At 37.6% G+C, this 22,500-nt stretch overlaps 1 protein-coding gene across 16 annotated transcripts in view; it reads right to left on the bottom strand.

Moving 5' to 3' along the window:
• The window catches only part of rush (rush hour), a 119,418-nt gene that overhangs the window by 58,405 nt on the left and 38,513 nt on the right, over nt 1-22,500 (bottom strand). For 7 of the 16 annotated variants that reach the window (XM_067112132.1, XM_067112127.1, XM_067112130.1 and 4 more), the window contains exons 4-8: nt 12,259-12,384; nt 10,958-11,064; nt 10,215-10,377; nt 6,863-7,126; nt 2,573-2,611 (exon numbers count right to left, since the gene is read on the bottom strand). In XM_067112132.1, coding sequence (XP_066968233.1) covers nt 2,573-2,611; nt 6,863-7,126; nt 10,215-10,377; nt 10,958-11,064; nt 12,259-12,384 — 699 coding nt within the window. The remainder of the gene's footprint in view (nt 1-2,572; nt 2,612-6,862; nt 7,127-10,214; nt 10,378-10,957; nt 11,065-12,258; nt 12,385-22,500) is intronic. The other 9 variants (XM_067112141.1, XM_067112137.1, XM_067112138.1 and 6 more) reach the window with 3 other exon arrangements.

Below are 22,500 nucleotides of genomic sequence, written 5' to 3'. Positions count from 1 at the left end.
CTCTCTTATGTAAGCCTGAGAGGAGAAACAGGTTTGTAAGCTTTGCTGTTGTAATAAACCAGTTTTCTCCCCCCCTCCTTATAGTGAACCCTCCAGTGGCTACAGCTCCCTAAACTGGTTTTCTCACCTCACTATAACGCCGGCAAGCTACGGTGCCGTAATCCAGGCTTACAGTGCTGTAATCCTAGTTACGGCACCCAATTTTTTTATGAATATATTTGAAAAAGTGCTGTGAGTGCGGAGCACCATAGGTCGCAACAGCCGTAACCCAGGGATTACCTACTTTCTTACTATCAAGTCCTTCCCTAAAATATAACAAATGTACTCATGAACACTACAAGGGGACACTCACAAATAAAAAGTGCTGACTGTAGGTGGACAAGCTACAATTCAATAAAGGAAGTCAAGTATGGCGAAACAGCAAAATACACAGATGATGACACTGGAGCAATTATTACACAGATGATGTCAATGGAGCAATTATTACAGTCATTCAGTACACAAAAGTTGACAAATTCCCTTAAGTCATTAAATACACTGGCAGTCAAGTACATCGGGGCAGCCTCTCACAAGTAATGTCAGCTGAGGTTCACAAAGGCATCTTGAAGTCCCATCAAGCTATAAGGGCATCTTTTAAGGATTCGTCAGGTCAAAAGAGTCTATTACAAGTTTACCTCCGTTAGTCAGAATTGTGCTTCCAAGTATGAAATGGCTCCCATTGAACAATTGTTTCTTTATCTGTCTTTGCATCTAGTGGCCAGGATGCTTCTCATTCTACATGTCCTAAGGGACAAATGAATTACACCATATGTCCATTGCCTCCATGCCTGTCAACTAACTTAACATCTTCACCCTTATGTCCATTTGAACTGTGTCAGCTGTTGAACATAGTGCTGAGGAAGGGTTCAGGGACATCTCTAACCTGCTGTTTACTGCTCATTTCTGTGAGCTTTTTTATCTCTGACCTGCTGGATCAAGATTTGCTTCCTGAAGTCTTAGTTTGAGAGCTGAGGGTCAAACTTATGTCTTTGCTACATGGGCTGTGATTTACCATACAGGCTCCTGTCCCTCTCATGGCAAGGTTGACAAACCTAGCGCACAGCATCATCAATTATTCTTGTCCCAGGAGTCCTTTCCCAATCAGCATACAGCTGCTTTTCCCAGGACCAATAGGGAAATTTGCAGCACAAAAAAGTCCACCCATCCTTTTGCTATTCAAATGACTGCTTCTAGCAGGTCTCCAGGTCAAAAGGGCTCCCACCTTTCCTCTAGTGGGGCATGCCTTTAGCAGTTCTGACAGGGTCGGAAAAACATCAGGATGGAGTACCGGGTCATTGAAGTGGTTCAGGTTGGCTATCATCTGCCACTTCTGGTCAATGGGCCCCCTCCACCCCTACCCTGCTCTCACTTCCTATTGTCTGTAATACTTCTGGGGCAAACTGGGAGTAGATGAAAATTCTGGATGACAAAGTCTCTTCCCAAAGGGAATGTGTGTTTAGAGACCAATTAGAAACCTCAGCCATCTTAATTTTTTCCATCTAATCTCATTTTGGATGGAAACTTAGGAGTCCATACAGAGGTTGATTTGGAATGAGGACTTCTTGCCCTTGTCCCATGAAGGATACTTATTTCTCACATACCAATCCATCTATCATCCTGGAAGTTCTTGAGGTCTGTGTGATGAGGAAACAAAGAAACACCAAAACTAAAATCTACCAACAAAACACTGCTTGTTAGTAATGCGGAACACTGAAACAGGCAAAAGTTTTGCAAGAACTTGGGTAAAAGAGAAACTGAGTTGAAAAGAAAAATAAACTAGCATGGACTTAGTTTTAATTTTTCTTTTTATCTAGCTGAAAAATAAAATTATTACCAAAATCAGCTACATCTGGTTAACAGTTACTAACCGATAGGCAGACTATTAAAAAGTGAGTGTCTTATGTAACTGGTACCCATGGTCCACTGGCACCAATACACACTGCTGCCAGCCAGTCAGAAGACAATTTTTTTTTTTTTAACCTGTGAATCAAGCGATGGATTTTCAGCAGCTAAGAACTGGGTTAATGTAAATGATGGATTTCTTTGTTTGGAAAAGCTTTGACTTAAGTTTGAATTTTTCTTTTTATCTAGTTTTTTCTTCATCACAATCTGTAGGAGCATGTTAGTGAAGTCACTAGCCTTCTGGTATATCCCATCAGAATGCATGCCAATTAGGAAAACTAATGGTAAATGAGTAACATTTCTTTCCTCAAATACCTTACTACAAAGCCAAAGTAATGTTTTATTTCCAAGAGCTCTACTGCTAAAATATTTTATGATGATTTGCTTCTACGAAGTAAAATGTTACAAAATTCTCCATGACCTCCGGATTTTCCCCATATTCCTATGCCTACATACCTATATGGATAATACTTTCACCACTCAACATACTCAAATTAGTATATCCATCCACAAAAGCCACAGTTTTGAAAAAAAAAATACACTGTAACCACACAAAATGCATTTGAATTACCAGAGTCGATACAAAACACAGCAGAGGGAATGATAAGAAAAAATAATCTAAGGCACTAACCTTCTTCTTCGTCACCATCAGACACTGGCTCCTTCAGATCTGGAAAACCCAAGGCGGAAGAATAAGGCATGCATACCCTTTATTTATGATCTTTAAAAGTAGAGCATTGCAAAATGAAAACAACCAATTAGGCACCCAAAAATGACGAAAAAATTACTACATGTGCAGCTTTAGATGAGTGAATAAAAGCCCCATATTTGGCAACTGTCTACTGTGCCAACAATTTACTTAGAACCACTGATAGTAAGAGCATTATTACAGTTACCTTAATTAAGCATGCAGATGAATTACACTGGTTTAAAATAAACAAGTGTATGCCATTCAAATACAGAAAGTCATCTTGTATTTTCAACTTACAAGCATATGCAGACTTCAATAAAAAAAAACTAAATTCTTGTATAATATTTATAGGCTTTAACAATAAAAAATTAGGATACAAAATATAATCCGAAAACCTATATAAAATGCTTTACTATTTAGATAACCATTTTACTTTTTTTTTGGTCATTACAGTAAATGAAGATTCAAAACACAAAACAATGAGATGCATTAAAAAGCATAAACACATCCCACAATTTTGAGTCAAAATACGGTACCATTGAAAGAATAAAATTTCCACCTGGAGTAGATGGCAAGAGCAAAAATACCACTCATGTTGTTGGGAGGTAACAGCAGTTACAAGGATATGAAAAATTCTGCCTAGAAGCAGTTCATGAAAAAACCTCAGGTACAAGTATTGTAAGATCTAAGAGAGACCAGGAAATAAGGTGTAAGCCCATCCATCCACGGAATCTAGACATCCAATCCCAAAATCTAAAAGAGACCAGGAAATAAGGTGTAAGCCCATCCATCCATAGAATCTAGACATCCAATCCCAAAAAATAGAGGATGACAATCATCACACAAATTTGATGTGGGATTTTCCTTTTTGGAGTTAAGACATCTGATGAGTTTTCTACAGTCTCATCTGCCTGGTCCAGACCCTGGTCTGTGCTCAAAAATTAAATACCTGGTTGTATTTTGTATTTTTTTTTTAATGCTGAGACCACTAGGATTGGCAACCTATGCCTTTTTTCTGATCAGGCCCCAAAAAATCACAAGGCAGAAGATGAAGAATAGGGACTGTCATTTCAGGGATCAAAGTGCTTCTAAGAAAACAGAAGGAAGAAAAGAATTCCAAGGTTAGGCAATCACAGGAAAGAAAGTCACTAAACTGGGCAATCTCAGGGTTAGGGATCTTACAGAAGGACCACATACACTCAGTGGAACACTGCTGGAAAGAGGCCACCATGTGGTAAATGGAAAAAAAAAAAGAAAAGGTAGAGGTAAAGCCACTGATTAAGGCAAAACAGCTTTGGTTAGTGAGTGAAGGAAGGAAACATAATTAGGGCCAAACCATTTTAATAACAGGGATTAAAAAATTAATGTATAATATATAAAAACAAAATAACTAACATTTTCAAAACAGTTAAAGTATATCCCTCAAATTTTGTCAATGAATGACGATATCAAGCAAATCTAAATTAAACTGTTTAATCACTATGCATAAATAGATCATTATTATTGTCTACCAATGTAATCACACCACTAAAGATATGCACATTGGTAAAGAAATTATCTTCACAATTATGAAACACAAGTAATGAAGTATGCTACACTATATTGTATTCATTCATTAATTTGATCAAACTCCAGCTATTAAAAAATATGAAATGCATTCAAGTTACAGAAACAAATTATACATTTCTCATAGACAATGTAAAACCATTTACAGTTAGACAGAAAATCCACTCCCATGGGGTTTGGTCTGTGCTATGAACATTATATTTCAATGAGGTGTCTGTCTGAACCTGGGATACACTATTCATAAAAAATATTTATGCTATAAATTAGTTTAATATGACTAAAGCAATATGTAACCAGAGGACTTTCTGTATTGCAGAATTTGATACCTAATACCTTCAATAATAGCAGTGATGCATTGACACCAAAATGCAAAACCTTTGAGACTTGATGTTACTACACATAAACCCACATCTACTAAAAATGTGCCATTACCCATTAGAAATCAATTCTTACTTGGAAATAGCATAATTGCAGCTCTACAATTTTCCCTTTAGATTTTTGGTTGATAAAAAATTTTCATGGTAATAAAGTTGGCATTTACGAGCTCTCCTACTTATCAATAAAACTGGATAATTTTCTAAATAAACCATGCAATTTAAGAACTTAAACATATTAGCAGATACATTTACAGTACTCTACAGCATTCATCATCATCATCATAAGCATTCTTTTGCCTGTTTTTCAATTCACAGAGTTAGCCATGCAATGAGTTCTGTCCACTCTCAGTATCTTGCATTAATCTTATTTGAATGTCTACCATATCTGAGTCATCTATCCACACTGCATGACTGGGATACAGACTGGGAAAAAAGCCCTCACTGCATCCAAAGGCTTCTGCTGCATATGTGCTGAGGTTTTAAGAGGCCTGATGCACTGGCCTCCAGTAAGAAAATGAGGTGCTAACTTCATTCCTGAGCCTCCTTACAAGTCTTTGTTCTCCTAGTGCCCATCTAATGCTTTTTCGACCACCTGTTCCCAATCCCTTCAAGTCACATATCCAAACCATCTCTATCTTTGAAATCTCAGCCTATTTCACAGCAAATGAACACCACATCTCTTCCACCTCATCATTTGTAACATCTTCCCCATGCCGTCTCTTGTCACAACTTTTCAAAATTTCCTTAATTATTTTTGTTATAACCTCTTGTGTTGTACTAAACTTTACACTATTATCACACAATATTCATCTTTATTTAATTCACTCATTTCTTTTGAGTTTATTACTAAAAAAACCTTCAGAATTCTCAACTGAATGATTTTAAATAAATACTGATATCAAATTAACATCTGTAACTTACTTTTATACATAAAAGCCACAAGTAAATCCAATCATGAAAGGAAAGAAGCTCCACAGGCTAAATAACACATGCAGGATATCGACTTCAAATTACAAAGGCAAGCATAATGTAAGCAAAAACAAAAAGAGATTCTTAGGAGAAAATGGCTAGCCCTGCTGGTGCTATACAAATCAAACAAAAAAATCACATACATCAAATCAAACATCACATACAAACAGAAGCCTTCTCATTTATAAGCAGTAGCAAAAAATAAAATTCTCCTGATGAAATGCTAACTAACTTTCATTGCCAAAGTTCACTGAATTTTGGCTGCTAACTAATTTCTTTCTGAAGAACAGAAAAATATCATCACAAAGCATAAGACTTAGCAAAGAATTCTTTTGATTAACCAGTGGGTTGAAAGTGATAGCTCAGGCTATCCTGACTTTCAAATGTTATCTCAAAAGGATTCTTATAGGCAAGGAATATGAGAGTTGCTTACTAAATCTCATTTTCTATTGTATTGTTTGAAAAAAAATTATGGTTACTTCACACAATATCAGCAAGTATTTTCTGGAGAATAATGCTAGGAGAAATTTTGCTTTTTCATAATTAATATGCACTCAATAGGTTAAGTACATCATTGATTTCCAATCAAAATTATCAATGTAATCAAGAACGATCTCTAAATCTAAAGGTCCTATAAGAGAACGAAATATAAAACTTAAGCCCCATGGCCCAGTGCTGGGCCCTAGGAAGCCTTTCAACACCCCAATTAATTCAAGTCTCTCAGACTAAAGAAAACACTTGAATTATATTTTCTTCAGTGTGTGAATGTGTTCCTAAAAATCAGCTCTTTTCACAACCAACAGGCCTACTATTTCTAATTTGACTAAAAGGACATGAAAAAGAAGACTACAAGTATTGGGTAGTAGATAGGTACAAGTAATAATGCTTAAATCATCAGCCATTCAAACAACTGAAACTTAAAATACGATACCGAACAAAAACAACCAATACATCCTTAAGTATATATTAAACACACATTAGAAAACCAAGAACAAATACACAAAAACTGCATCATATTCCAGTTTAATCCTCTACTCTGTACTGCAAAACATAAGGCTGTCTACATTACAAAATACAACCACATGAAAGCTACCAGTGAAACAAAATTTTGAACAACCATACAACAGCACATTACTTATCTATACAGAAGTACTGTATATTACCAATATGGAATTAAAAATCAACCCCAACCAAAGACATTCACCATCACAAAGTCAAGGGTGAATCACTTATGGACAGGGTTAACAAAAGCTGATTCAAAGACAAAAATAAAAACCAGTAAAAAGCTGGTCCTTTCAAGGACTATGTCAACCCCTACCAATATCATCCCACCAAAGTGTTGGAGGAGGTGCTTCGTCCTCCGCGTCATTGGACGGCTCACCAAATAGGCCACCGTCATCAAGATCTACATTTAGAGGCTCCTTATTGTTACTGCTTGATTCCTTATTTTTAACCTTACGGGCATGTCGAGGGGGTGGCATAGGACCCAGAACCTCAACAACATTGTCGGCATCCTCACCATAAATATTGCTGAAAGCCTCGTCATCACTCAGAGCATAGATGTCCACCATCCTTCCCGCCACTGCAGACCACATGACAGTTCATTAAAGCAACAATGAACATTAAAAATATGGAAAAAATGGATCTCAAAGGCAAAGCACTACTAATGCATAGCATTGCTTCTAATGAAAAAGCAGTATAGTATAATATCCTAACAGCGTAAAATAAAGATATTTCCCAGTGATGCTAAAATAAAATCATCCCTTAGAAGTTTTCTACCTTAAGAATATATACTCTTTTATTCTGGTACGATAACGTCATCTAACAAAATTATTTTCTTGCCATATACTAACTTGCCTTTAATCTTCCTAAATTTTGCAGATTCTCTCTACTGACATCTGCAATTTTATCTCAAGTAATTTATTCTGCCTTAGGAGTGCAAAATACCTCCAGATTACAGTGAAATACTTTTTGTTTTGCAATTTCATACAAAATATGTGCTACTGATAAAACATTGGCTGCTAAGCACACGAATGCAGATAAAGTGATTAAAGCATAATGGAGCTGTTCAACTCCACATTTTCTTGGGAAGATAAGAAGTGTAATATGGCAGCAATAACTTGAAACCCACACTGCAATTGAAAACGTAAACACTTACTTCAGTCATGTTTAAATATCTCCGTTGTGGCTTAATAAAATTTCACATTTAATACTAGATCTTCCCAATTTATCCAATCCTATAGTGCATGACCTAAAATTCTTTTAATAATCAAAGTTACCACAAAATAACACTACCAACTACACAACCCTTACTTTAATTCCACAAATACCGTATATTTCTGCGTATAAGACGACCTTTAAATCATAAAATTCACCCCTAAAAATTGGAGGTCGTCTTATACTACCATTCTAAAAATCAAACCTTGAATTCTAAGTAATGTTTATCAGTAGGCTAGCCTCTGCCTTGGTGCAATAACCACCAATATATGTGAAAAGATTCACATTATGAAATAAGCTGGTAAAAAAGTTAATATTATTGGCATATCTTCATAATAAATAGCCCATTCGAGGAATAATTCCATATCAATGAAATCAATTTTATCTATGCAAAGCCAGCTGACAGAATGTAAATATCGAGTTATGGTTGTGCTCACAGCAACCTTTATTGTTCAGTAACGTAGTGTAATTATGGTAGTAATAACATTTAGGATTACATAATACTGTACAGCATTCACTTTTCATTGAAAATTCAGGCTGTTTGTACTGTTTAGAGCAATTCAGTCATACGAACGATAGTTATGTACAATAATTATCATACTTTATCGCATTGTTGTTAGGGGTTGCTTATGACTGGCGATGAAACGCAAATAAAACAATGGTTTTCCTTTTAGGAGACGTGTATAGGAAAAACATCATATAGAATCGACTTTGTTATTTTGTTTACCGCATGTACTCATTAACAAGCGATCTTGCACATCGTGTGACCCGTGAATTTTCGCCCATAAAAAATTACTTCATCATGTATCTTGTGTATTATGCAAGTTCCTTTTTCAGAGATCAAATTACTATGGACTAACCTTTTTTACTCAATCTCTTTATCCCATCTTCTAGTTAAAAAAGTAAAAAAAGTAAAAGCGAATGATAAATGTATCGTTAGTTACGTTATATTCATTGAGTAAATGAGTACAGCTATAAACAATCGAACGAGAAACAACTGTTTTGCTATGAACATGGTCTGGGCAGTGGCTATGAACAACCGAATAGGATAGCAACAACTGTTTTGCTTGCATTTCAACCATCGTACAATAGTAAACAATTATTGTAGTTATGTTACAAATGATGTTCAAGTAGAATAGGACTGATATATATTTTACATTATATATCCTCATTCACTTTGGAGAAAAGATCGCAAGGAAATATACTGCTAAATTTAAGCTGCAACTTGTAGCTAAAGCTGAGAGAAGAAACTATGTTCAAGCACTAATGACTATAAATTATTGTGCGACGGCAACATGAATGAAACTCATAAACTTCGATATGCCATGAAACTCGACCATAAATAATATTAGATCGAAAAACTTGACCATAAATAATATTAGTTGGAAAAGTATTATAATCAAAACTACTGGGCATGAAAGAACACATTTTACTGTTGTTTTAAAGTGTATGGCAAATGGGATGAAACCTTCCCCCATGGTTATCTTTAAACAAAAATTGAATTGATGCCGAAACAAAAATTCCCAGAAGGTATCGTTGTCCACATTCATGAAAACTTAAACAATGCAATGTTCGTATTTTATAATACAATTAGTAATATGCAAATACATACAATATTACTGGATACAGTGAAGTAAAGTGTAACTTGTTAAAATATCCATGGAAAAGATGCATATTCGTTATTTTTGTATTTTATAATACGATACTAATGTGTGAATATTACATATGCTAATTCTATATTTCATGTATGATGCGACCCCCTTAAAATTAGCTCTAAAATTAGGTCTTCAAAAGTCGCATGACACGCGAGTATATATATTGTACAGTATTTTGAATTTCTAAGGATACAGTAAGTAAAACAGCATTTGTAATAACACCATCTTTACATAATCAATATTTCATAAGCTACCTGTTGTTGCAAAAGCTAGCCTATATAAAGATGGTTTTGTAATTTAGCAGTCGTCTTATACTAAAGATATGAGATAAATTCATGAAAATTTGTCATAATTTTTTACCTCGTCTTATCTAAAGGTCGTCTTATACATGAAAATATACGGTAACCTTTAGTCATATTGTCCACAACTAGAAAATTTTAATTGGGTATTTTTACTTGTGAATTCAGTGAATGTTGCTTCAGTCTTGGACTACTGAATGATGCTAGATGAAATAAAATGTTTATTGTACAAAAAATGGCTAAAAAACATGTCTCAACTGGTAAACGCAAGTGGTGATAATGAGGAAAAGAATGATTACCATGATACTAAAACCCCTGTAAGCACTGAGAGTCATGCAAAAGAAACAACTTCTAAGCAAACTATGGCACTACATTACAGAGCTAAGTATGATGTTTTGTGATCCTTAATGCATGCATAAAGTAAAGCACCCAAACAGTATTTGCTCCTGATCCTCCAGTTAAAGCAACCCATGAATGGTGGGCTTCACTTCATACTCACTTGTGATATTGGGTGTGACTCCACCAGTGCTAGATTGGGCCGATGATAGTTCATCATGACATGTGAGGCACACACGCAAAGGTTTGTTGCTCTGATGGGACAGAATTACCTTTTTACTTGAGCAAGGCCCACACACAACCCTACCACACTTGCGACAATGATGCTGTAAAAATAAAAATAAAATATCAAAGTTGAGGCAAGATCTTGAAAAGAAAAAGGTTATATTTCCTAAATTTATAAAGTATGCGTATGCGCCTTAATGCAACAGTTACAAGAAAACAAAAGATGCAGATATATTCAGGGAGAATGGTTCACACAGGCAAGAATAAATAAAATATATTAATAAACTCAAACCTCCCACAAATGCTCTGGAAGAGCTCTACATTCAATAAATTTGTAGACAGAGTAAAAGTGGGGGCTTCCAAGGTACAATTGTTTGAATGCTAATAAAAATTAAAACTATAAGTATAACAAAATTACAACAGTATGTTAGTATGTTTGCTTACAATTATATGAGAGAGAGAGAGAGAGAGAGAGAGAGAGAGAGAGAGAGAGAGAGAGAGAGGGGGGGTGGACACCTTCCTGTTGTTACATCAGGTAATTTGATAAATTTGAAAGGTCTAGAGCAGTTTTGTTCCTCCAGGTTTTAGCATATAAATAAAATGGAATTATCTGTAATAATACACAGCAATGTTTTATTGCTAGAGAATACAGAAGGAAGAAATGGATATTTGTCAACTTACCCGTCTATTGATCAGAGTAAACTGTGACTTTTTACAATGCATGCAAACTTGTGTCTCATTATCAGGCACCCACACAGCAGCATGAGTCTCTGCTGCTTTTTTACCACCTAGAGAAAATGAGCAAAAGTACATTGTTTCACCAGGTATAATAACTTTTAGTTATCCAAACTCTGGATATCATTAAAAGTATTTCACCATGAAATCTCTTCATAGAAAACATCAATTATTTGGATTTGAATCCCAAGCTGAGATCTCAGGAATGGTCTATATTTCAATGCACTTATTCTGAACAAAAATTTTAATGTTATTTCTATTCTCTAATGTAAAAATTCATATTTCAACACTGACTTACATTACTTAGCTACAAGATGTTATGTTACATGTCATAATATTTAAATAAAACTGCATTCTAAAACCAACTTCTTAACAAGCTACTATTACATCGTTCATCAAGACTCATGATGTGAATTAAGTGAATATTTACTTCCAATTATAGGATATGCAAAAAAATAAAAATGAAGTTCAAACCTACATATAATTACTACACATTAAACTGCTGACCAAGCATTTCAGTCTTAAAAAATCTTTTAGTTAAAAAGGTTCTGCTCCAACCATGACTAAGACAAAGACATACAGGACAAGTTTGTATCTGAGATTTAATTTTTGCATACTTAACTAGACGCTTCATTTAACATTATGACAAACCATAAGAAAGTAATCAATCGCAGAAGTAATGAATATGGCAGATAAACTGGCATTTATGATTTAACCACAGATTCAAGACTTCCAGAAAAAGACCACATACTAAAACTGAATGGTTAAAGATCTGACTGCCTTTTATTTCAATATTAAAATGAAAATTTCATGGGAAAATTATATCATAATTACACACATGATAAGACTGCTTTTTGACATTTTCTCTTCCCTGCTGTGTCAACCCATACTCAAGAATGTTGCATACTGTACATAAGTAACAAATGTTCAAAGCTAATATATATTTTTTGAAAACTTTTCAGCTCTCCTGGTTTCGCAAGATATAAATTTGGTATAAATTTCATTAAACTTTTACTCATACAGTTCAACCAGATCAGTCTTAATTTTCAAATGCTCAATTGGGATGACTTGATGCAATCATCCTTAAATCATAGGAAAATTTTGGAAAGAAACTTTATGAGGTTGAACAGCAAAGTTGGAGGAGAGCAAAGACAGAAAACAAAACTACTGAGCACCACATTTCTAAGTACACAAAATAATAAAAAGGGGAATAAAACTGTTACTTTCATATAAAAAACATAACTTACTTTTACGAAGTAAGTCTGTAACACATTTGTTGATGTGTGCCATCCATTCCGCTTTCTCCGTTGCTGTTGCCGCATAGACAGCAAAGGATTTTGTTGGGGTCTTTATCAGCCAACCATTTCTGAATTCTGCAAAATTATTTATGGGTCAAAGGACACGCATGATCAAAGAAAAACATGAGTTTCTTGGTATTATGAAACTTGGTAACTATTTAAAACAACAAAATGAATGTTTTCCAAATGTTTGTTCATTAGACTTAAGACAGTCTCATAAATAACAGACTTACAAGGAATAGATCAGAGAATAAATTGCAAGAGGTAAAGTTATTTCATTTATTAAAGGTAATCAAAAACATTAAAGTAAACAAGAAAAACACACAAGCCACTGCCAATGTATAACCACCTGGGCTTTGGACCAGGTAGTAGTTTAAAATTAATTTTTTGTTCCACAAAACCATTACTACTACATATATCTCTTATAAACTGATGTCTCTCCAACACCATACACCCCAACTCTTGTATATATAATGAAATATTTCATGTACAGTACTGGTACTCATCCAGTGCATGCCATAAAATAGCATACAAGAGTGTAATCTGTGAAAAAAAATGACTAATTTTTAAATAATTTGTATTTTTCCTAACATACAAACCTGAGGTCTTTACATACGGGGATTTACTTTCAGCACAAGCTGGAGCCAGCTGTTTAACTTAAATCATGGAGGATATTGGTAGTTGGCTACCGACAGAAGGGGAGGAATCCCCTGTATCCAGTTGGTATGCATTCACTTCACATTTTGGCCCAGGAAGCAGGATGAGGGTGGCTATAGGTGGGCCAATTATGTAAAGACCTCAGGTTTGTATGTCAGGAAAAATACAAATTACTTAAAAAATTTGTCATTTGCTCCTACACACATACAAACCCTCATCTTTACATAGGGGAGACTTAATCCTCGGTGGGAGGACTCTTGAGCAAATCTCTGAACTGACTGGTAGTTTGCCTCACCTGGGGCCTCTTTCCTGGTCATGTAAGATCAAAGGAAGGGGACCCATGCCTCTGATCTGCTGAATATGTGTGGTGTTCAACTGCCAGACTTCTGGGCCTTCAAATAAACGGAAGGTAATAACAGTGATTCGAAGATAGTCTTGAATGAACCCATATTGTCAGGGACAAAAAAGCTGAAGATAACCAACGGGTGTTCATTGTCAGTCCCTCGCTCCACTTGCTAGAGAGGGTAGGAGTTGCACCTATTAATCCAAAAAGAGCTAGATTACAGACAGGATACTCAGTCATCTTTAACACCTGCATACACGCCCGTCCAGCATGACAATTTGCTAACCGTTCCTTAGAAGGGTATAAAAGAGAAGGTAGGAGGCCAGTTCTACACACACACACACATAACCCCCCTCTTTTGCAGCCGTACACCTTAAGCCAGATGCTACCTGTCCTCAAGAGCTGGGTGATCTACATGACTGCTGAGCAGCCACCATACAATCAATGAAAGAGTCCAAGGATCTATGGGCAACATCCTGAGGGTAAAACGAGGCGAATGTGGTCTGCTGTGACCGCATTCCTGTCCTTAGTACCTGTCCGACAGGTTCTTCCTGAATGCTAGGGGCAGACCAATACCCCTGACCTTAAGAAATCTCACCTGGAACATACTGTTGTCCACCATGTCAGCTGTGGAGTACGTCTGTTTGATCATACATAAAGTCAAAAGAAATGGAGCTCCTAGACACCACTTCTTGGCCAAGCCGGAATCGAAAACAAATTATCAGCACTTAGTTTGGAGTGGTAACACAAAAGGCTTTCTGGCACTTGGTAGCCTTTAGGGTCCTTAGAAATGGAATGCTCATACACTTGATCACCCAAATCAGGCAGAACGATGGGAAGTCATAAGCCCAAGACCTGAATCATGGGTGTGAAAACCGTCTCCTAAACGCCAACAGCATCTAGAGTTCCTAGGAGGTCAGTTATCCAAGTACAAGCAGTCCCCAGTTAACAGCATGGGTTCCATTTCCGGCCGAGCGCCAATAACTGAAAATCATCGTTAACTGGAACATCACAATAATTATGGTAATAAATGGCTTCTATGAAGCCTTAAGCGCAGATAAACTGCTTAACAGAACTGTTAACCGGTTACTGGGTCCAATAAACTGCTTACCGACACTAATACACCGCTTGCCAACGGCGATAAACCGCTTACCAATACCAAAAATCACTTACCAGTGCCGAAAATCTGGTTAACAACATTGTTAGCCAAGCGTCATAAAACCAAAACGCCATTAACCGATGCCGCCAATAAGCGAGGACTGCCTGTACTGACTAACCCCAACGTTTCTCACTATGGATGAGAAAGACTTCTAGACGTCAACAGCATCCAGTGTTCCCAGGAGGTCACCTACCCAAGTACTGACCAGACCCAAACGTTGCTAAACTTCGCTGACCAAACAAGAAGCGGTGTTTTCAATGTGGTATGGTCGATGGCTGTTATGCCCAAGGTCCATAAAGAGAGAGCCGAACAGTAACGGCTTCGGTGTTTCAAGATTGAAGGACTAACCCAACCGTCTTCTTAGACCGAACAATTCTTCAAAACGTCGAGGTGTCAAGACCAATTGTCGCTAACACCGACCCTAATGACTGAACTCGTCTGTCATACATCCACCTTCCCTGGAATGTGTCTGGTTGACAGCTGTGCTCAGTATGCTACTGCAAACCTGTGCACCCACACCACCAATTGAGGAGATAAGGACACTAGCCCTAATTTTTCATTCTTGAAGTAAGATTTTATATTAGGTATGTTGGTATGCAGACAAAATGTCAACATACAAAATGTTGACAGTTTAAATATCAATGGACTAAATGTCAATAGATAAAATGTCAACAGTCGTTACTTTTTACACGTCAGTGTACCAAAGAAATTAAAATCATGTAAATATTTGCTGTAAATTTTGCACAATTTGCTACTTTTCATAATAGGCTAGACAAATGTAAAATCATTCAAATGAAATTTTAGAAAAGGACCCTTATAAAGTTTAAATGACTACAATTGATACAAAGTTTAAATGACTACTAGTCTGTCTGTATTTAAATTACCCCGTTAACGGCCCAAACAATTTGTTACTTTTATTTACTTCAAGCAGTACGTTCAAAGCTTGTTTCATCCTTTTCTTTCTTAGACATCAGACTTAGGTATTAGTTTTATTTTCAGAAAAGGCTTATACATAAAAATGGCGTTATCAAAACCAACAAGGGAGCAAGAGGCTTGTTCACGAAAGATACATTTACGTTGTTGATAAAGAAAAAGAAGAAAACACCTATTGGAAAAGTGAAAAACAAGGACATTGCAGTGGAAGGCTAATTAGCAATGGTGAAGTATATATCATCATCTTTAACTCAAGAACACTGCCATCCTCCAGATTTAATGCGAAAAGAAGTGCTCAAGGTCAAAGAAGAGTTGAAAGTAAATGCTTGAAAAACAGAAGAAATTACTTCAATAGTTAGTTATAAATGATTTGTTTAACCAGACCTCTGAACTTTTTTAGGGTTCTTCTCCGGCTAGGAAAGTTAGTTAGTTATAAATGATTTGTTTAACCAGACCTCTGAACTCTTTTAGGGTTCTTCTCTACTTCAATAGTAAACAAATGTACGAAAAACTTGCACATACTATAAAAAGATCACGTAATTCTGTGGCTAGTAACGAAAATTTAACAGTTACAACGAGAGGTGAAAATTTTTTTTACAGTACAGCTGTGTAGAAGTGAATAGTTATTCTACCTCAAGTGATCTTCAGCTTCTTAAAGAAAACAGATGGTTTTGTGATGGCAACTTTGACTGTGCTCCAATAGGAAAACAGCTTGACACAGTACACGTCATGATACAGGAAAACAAGACTCCTCCTCTATGTACAGGCAGTCCACGGTTATCAGCGGGGTTCCATTCCAGACAGCGTGACGATAACCGAAAATTGACGATAAACGAAAATCGGCGATAACAGCGCCGAACCCTGGTTATCGGCACCAATAACTGGGGATTGGCACTGCCAATAAGTGGGGATCAGCTCTGGTAACTGTGGATCAGCGCCGATAACTGGGGATTGTCACACATCGGTGCCGAAAATCCAGTTATCGTCGTCACTAGACAAGCGCCGTAAAACCGGATCGCCAGTAACCAAGGCCGCCGATAACCGGAGACTGCCTGTATTGTGTTACAACTCACAAAAATGAGAATACATATGATATAATATTCAGCTGGCTTATAAGTCATAACTTGCATCCAGTTTGAGTATCGCTAGACTTTGAACGTTCAACCATCAATTGCATGAAAGTGTTTCCCAGATGCTGAAGTTTATGGATGGTTTTTTCATTCTGGACAGTGCCTCTGGTGAAAAGTACAAGGAGGATTGGGTTTGCAGTGTTGGTACTCAAATGCTGAGAATACAATGATCATAAAAACACTTCAAGCACTTGCTTTTGTGCCACCACACAACGATTATGATTGTTCTGACACTTTGGCATCATCTCTTGACGAAGAAACAGATAATATTTCAGATGTATTTCTACAGTACTGTGTGACGACATGGTTGGGCGTTTTTCAGAGTGGAAGAAGGAGGCAGCCAAAGTTTGAAGTTAACTTATGGTCATGTTATGAGAGAACATTACATGATTTACAAAAAACAAACAACATGCTTGAGGGCTGGCATAATGCTTTCGAGAAGAGGATGACGATTATCCATCCAACAGAAGAAAAACTTCTTTGAAAACTCCGTTCAGAACAAGCGAGTATGGAGATGATACTATAGCAAGTGTTCCAAGGAAATAATGTTGGAAGAAAGAACAAGAAATATACTGAAGTAAATGCCAGGTTGAAAAGCATTGTTGAAGGCTGTAACACCGAAAATGTACTGGGATTTTTGCGTGCGATGGCTTGCAATTTACACAGTTGTATGGTTTTTCCATTACAGGTATTTTTGCGTGCGATGGCTTGCAATTCACACCGTTGTTTGGTTTTTCCATTACAGGTAGTCCCCGGTTATCGGCGGGGGTTCCATTGATTGTGTAATGATAACCAAAAATCACTGCTAACTGAAAATCGCGATTTTCGGGTCTTATCGGCATCAAAAAGTGCAAATTTTCGGTTATTGGGGCCTCTGTTAGGTATATATCAGTGCCGATAAGCACACATCAGCGATTTTCAGCACTGAAAATTTCCAATTTTCATTACTTAACAAGCGCCGTAAAACCAGATCGCCATTAACCGGGGACTGCCTGTATTGGTTCTTTCAATCATTTTTAGAATTCTTATCATGTTGCTTTAAATGACAAACTTTTTTTAAGTAATTTGTATTTTTCCTAACATACGAACCTGAAGTCTTTTCATATGGGATTAACTTTGTGAGCTGGAAATCTAGCCATAAAACTTTTGCAAGGTTGGTTATGGCAACAGTTACCGATGGTAAGGGGGGAAGAACCGCCCACCCAGTCGGTAAACATTCGGTTCTATGCAGTTTACCTTTTGGCCCAGGTAAGAGCATGAGGGGTTAAGTTAAGTATATCTTAGTTTAACCAGACCAATGAGCTGGTTAACAGCTCTCCTAGGGCTGGCCCGAAGGATTAGACTTATTTTTACGTGGCTAAGAACCTACTGGGGTGGTAAGAGGTGGACCCTTATGTAAAGACCTCAGGTTTGTATGTTAGGAAAAATACAAATGACTTTAAAAATTTGTATTTGTTCCTACACGAATACAAACCCTCAGCCTTTACATGTGGAAAACTTACTTTTGGAGGGAGGATTCTGAGCAAATCTCTGAAATGACTGGTACTTTGGCTCACCTGGGTACTCTCTTCCTGGTCATGAAAGAGCAAAGGAAGGAGACCATACCTCTGATCTATTGAACAAGAGAGATGTTAAATTGTCAGACTTCTGGGCATTTTGAATTAAAGGAATGTAATATCCTTGATTCAAAAAGGTCTGGATGAACCCACATTGTCGGAGACTATAAAACTAAGAATAACCAACTAGTTCGCTTATAGTCAATTCCTCTCTCCCCTTGCTAGAGAGAAGGAAGGATTTGCATCTGCTAATCCTAATATGACAAATTGGATAGGATACTCAGTCATCTAGATTGCCTGCATGCACGCCAGTCCAGCACGTGACGGCTTGTTCACTGTTCCTCTGCCCACTGGAAGAAGAAAGACAGGAGAAAGGGAGGAGACCAGTCCCACACACACCTTCTCCTAGCAGCCGCACACCTTAGGTGAGATGCAACCTGTCCCTCAAGGGCTGGGTGAACTAAACAACTTTTGAGCATCCACCACAGGATCCAAGGACCTATGGGGAACATCCCAAGGTAAAAGGAGATGAATGTGATCTGTATGAATACATTCCATCCTAGTACTTGACCGACAGGTTCTTACTGAATGTGATGGACAGACTGATGCCCCTGGCCTTGAAAGATCTGGTCAAAACGTACTGATGTCCACCAAGAAGTGTGGGGTACACTCATCTGATCATCTCACTAGTCAGAGAAATGACAATTTGGACACTGTTTCTCGGCCAACTTGAAGGTAACGAATGAATCGTTAGAAATGAGTTGAAAGTCTAGTCTTAACGGAGGCAACATAGACATCATAGCGTCATTGGCACCACAAGACCAAAGAAGTGGAAAGATCCATCTCACTGAACACTTTCGAAACATGTAGAATGATGAAAGGCGTAACCTTCCAGATGTAAATGGGTACGAAAGATGTTTTACTTTACTCAAAGTTGTGAGAAGACAGAACAGAACAGTGCCAACTTCAGTAAGTCGAGAAAGAAGGACTATGATCAAGCTTCTTCAGAGGTTGAACGAATCCAAAAGTCAAGGTGCCAAGATCAACCATCCTTATCTACTGACTTCAGTCAATAAATGTTGTCAAGACATCCATCTTGCTTGGGACGTATGGTTGGCCACTGCACTGAATGTTCCTCTGTCTGCTTGTGTACTTGCACTGCAATAGAGCAGACGAAAGGACACTAGGACCTTTTGTTGACCATGACACTACCGTGGTATATCGTTGCTATCGCATCGAGGAGTGTTTATCTTGGATCTTGAAACTCTTGAAAGTCTAAAAAGAACTGTGCTTAGGTCCCAAGAAAGGAAGTGTAGGTGACTCTCGCCCTGGTCAACGTTCCTAAGAATGAAAAGTCTCTGGAGGAGGATAGTTTAACCATGTCGCTACCATGGTGTCATTGCTATCAAAGGAGTGCCTATTTGGACACCGAGAATCCTGAAACAGTCTTAAGATCGACATAATACTCTCCTCGGGTTGTGGATCAACTGGTAATTACAGTAGCAGCAGCTGTTGCTTACATCTCTCACTCCTCACGAGTTAATTACATCAAGTCAAAAGAAATGGAGCTCGTAGACACCACTTCTTGACTGAGAAGGAACCAAACACAAGTTGTCAGAAGTTAGTTTGGAGGTATTTTTGATCTCGGGTGAATCAGGCAAAACAACGGGAAGTTGCAAGCACAAGACTTGAATCATGGATGCGAAACCGAACCTGTCTGTCATACATTCATCATCCTGGAGTGTGTCCGGTTGACTGCTGTTTGAGTTTGCTACTGCAAACCCATGCACCCGCACGCCAATGTAATGTCTGGTTGACCGCTGTGTTGTGTGCACTGCTGTGCTGAGTGTACTACTGTAAACCCGTGCACCCACACAGTCAATTTAGGGGATGACAGGGCACAGCCCCCCAAACTCTCGTTGACTAAGGAACTATCATGGTACCGACATTTTGGCTGTCGACATTTAGTCTGTCGGCATTATGACCCACTACTGGCATGTTTCATAATTGTATACTGTGTACAAATTACAAAATTAATTTGTCTTCTTTTGCTTATGAACCATAAAAGGACAAAAATTTTCTTCACAGCATGAAGCAAGGTAATATTTTTCTTTTTTAGCAATAAAAAATCATAAATCTTCCTTGCAGTATTTACGTAATGAAATATTAGTTCAAAGTGTGACCAAGGCTGAAATGTAGCTAGGTCTTTTTCTTCACTCTTCTTCACCATCATCTCCAGATAAGCCCATTTCTCTTTCGAGAACTTCCCACTACTTTACAATCTGATCAAGACAAAGTGATATTAGTCTGTACTAGCTGCACATGTTTCTGCCCCTGCAATTATAGATGCAGGCACTAAATGAAAAGCTGAAACAGGTACATAAGAAGGCATTTCTGTAGTTATTCCAGTCACTAAAGTTCAAGTTCAATATAAGGTGAAAGACAGGAAGCCAAGTAAGAATTCTCAGGCATTCCACTTTCAGTTGCAGTTTCTATTCCATCCAGCTCCACCTTCAGCTGCATCTTCTATTCCACCCAGATCCACTTTTAGCTGCATCTTCTATTCCATCCTGATCAAATACAAGATCATCTTCACCACCAACATCAATAACCTCATATGTTCCCTCTAAATCCCTGGGATGGGTGAGATCAGAGGCATCCATGTGCCTTGGTTTGGGTAATTCTATATTATTCACATAAGCTATTTCCAACTCATCTTCAGTCTCGAAGTGTCAGCTTCATTATTTACAACTTATTTTCACTGCAAACTTCTTGTTACCACTCTGAACACCATTCCTGTAGATGACTTATGTTTACTTCTAAGGTAAAGACTTACTCTCTCATTAACATCACTAATTCTGGAAGACGCAGTTTTAACCTTTCTACTCTGGTTTTCTTAAAGACTACTGAACTAACGAACCACTTTTTCTACAAAACACCTATAAGAGCATTGTCCTAAAAATAAAAATAATCATATGAAACCAAGGTTTTTAGATAAGGGAAAATGAACAAGGGTGAATAATACATACAGAGACAGAGAAATATGCTTAAATCTCAAGAGAACAAGCTGAAAAATGTTATGGAACAACTTACTGAACAAACCAAAATTTTCATGGGGTAAAGTGGACTCTTCCTCCAAACTGGATGTAATGCAATATTTTCCCCGTCACATTGGACTCATGCCACGCTAGATCACAAGATTACCACTGTCCAAGCTCAATCATGCTTCTGACATCTCCACTCAATGCAAACTTTTCCAAGAAAGGAAAACGAAGCAAGCTTGAGGGCTGAAAGGTGGGTGGAACTTCCTATATGGTAAAGTTTTTCAAGACTCAATAACCACAAGGTGTCTTATTCCATGAAAAACTTTTCCCTGCCATGCTATTCCATTCCAACAAGAAAGAAGAGGATTTGAGATCCAGAATATAATTGCTTTTCAAGTAAGGGCTTAGTCAGAGGTTTGGTGTCGAGTGGGGTATTGAAGGATGCTGATGTCAAGGGTCTGACAAGCAAAAGCAATGCTTTGTACCAAGTACAAGAATCATGGTCAACCAACTAAAGTATTCACTGACAATGAAGGACTGATGGGTTTTCAAGTACTGCAAGTGTCAAAGAAAGGGGAAAGTTGATAAGAGTGAGGTAGGTGACTCTCTCTCTCTCTCTCTCTCTCTCTCTCTCTCTCTAGGGATCCAGTTTGTCATGGAATCTACGGAAATAGGGCTGCTTCAGTATTCAGTATTTCTTCATTGGATATGGGACTTACAAACATTAAAGACCAAGTCCCAGAGGACATCATGTCCTTGGTCCAGCTGCTTGGTCTCTAGTTGTGGGAGGTAACACAAGTGTAGCATGTGGCTTAGGAATCTTGCAAACACGTTACCATATCGCCTTGCATGTCTGCACTGAGGGACCATTCTCATGGGAGAATCCGACATCTTCTGCTTGATAAATCTGCAATAACATTCTGTGACCTGGAATGAACCTTGGGATTACCATAATTTTGTGTTTTCCCTGCCCATTTAAAGTGGCAGGCCTACAAAAACAACTGTAGCTCTAGGAATCTGATATGTTTCTGATTGTCCTCTGCCCACAGACTACCTACCATAGGATCCAATGTGTCTGCTCCCCAGGCCTTAGTTGGAGCCATTTCCCTGCCTCAGGTTGTTGTTCTCTCTCCATCCAAGGATATCAATCATGATTTCCTATGTTAATAGAAACAGGATATCTTGCAAGGATGCTGCCCTCCATGAACCTGCCAGCTAAAGTTAGATTTAATCATAAACCTGCTGAAGGAAACAAGATTCTCCAGTGAGATATCATATAGCCACTTGTCCCTCCTTCATGGTTGGTTGGAGAAGTGCACAACAAGATGTTGAATATTAGGATATCTAAACCAGATGCATTGCATCTGTG

This window comes from Macrobrachium rosenbergii, chromosome 12 (assembly GCF_040412425.1).
Source record: "Macrobrachium rosenbergii isolate ZJJX-2024 chromosome 12, ASM4041242v1, whole genome shotgun sequence".
Classification (NCBI taxonomy): Eukaryota; Metazoa; Arthropoda; class Malacostraca; order Decapoda; family Palaemonidae; genus Macrobrachium; species Macrobrachium rosenbergii.
The sequence above is the reverse complement of the archived record's forward strand: the minus strand, read 5'-3'. Positions and strand labels throughout refer to the sequence as shown.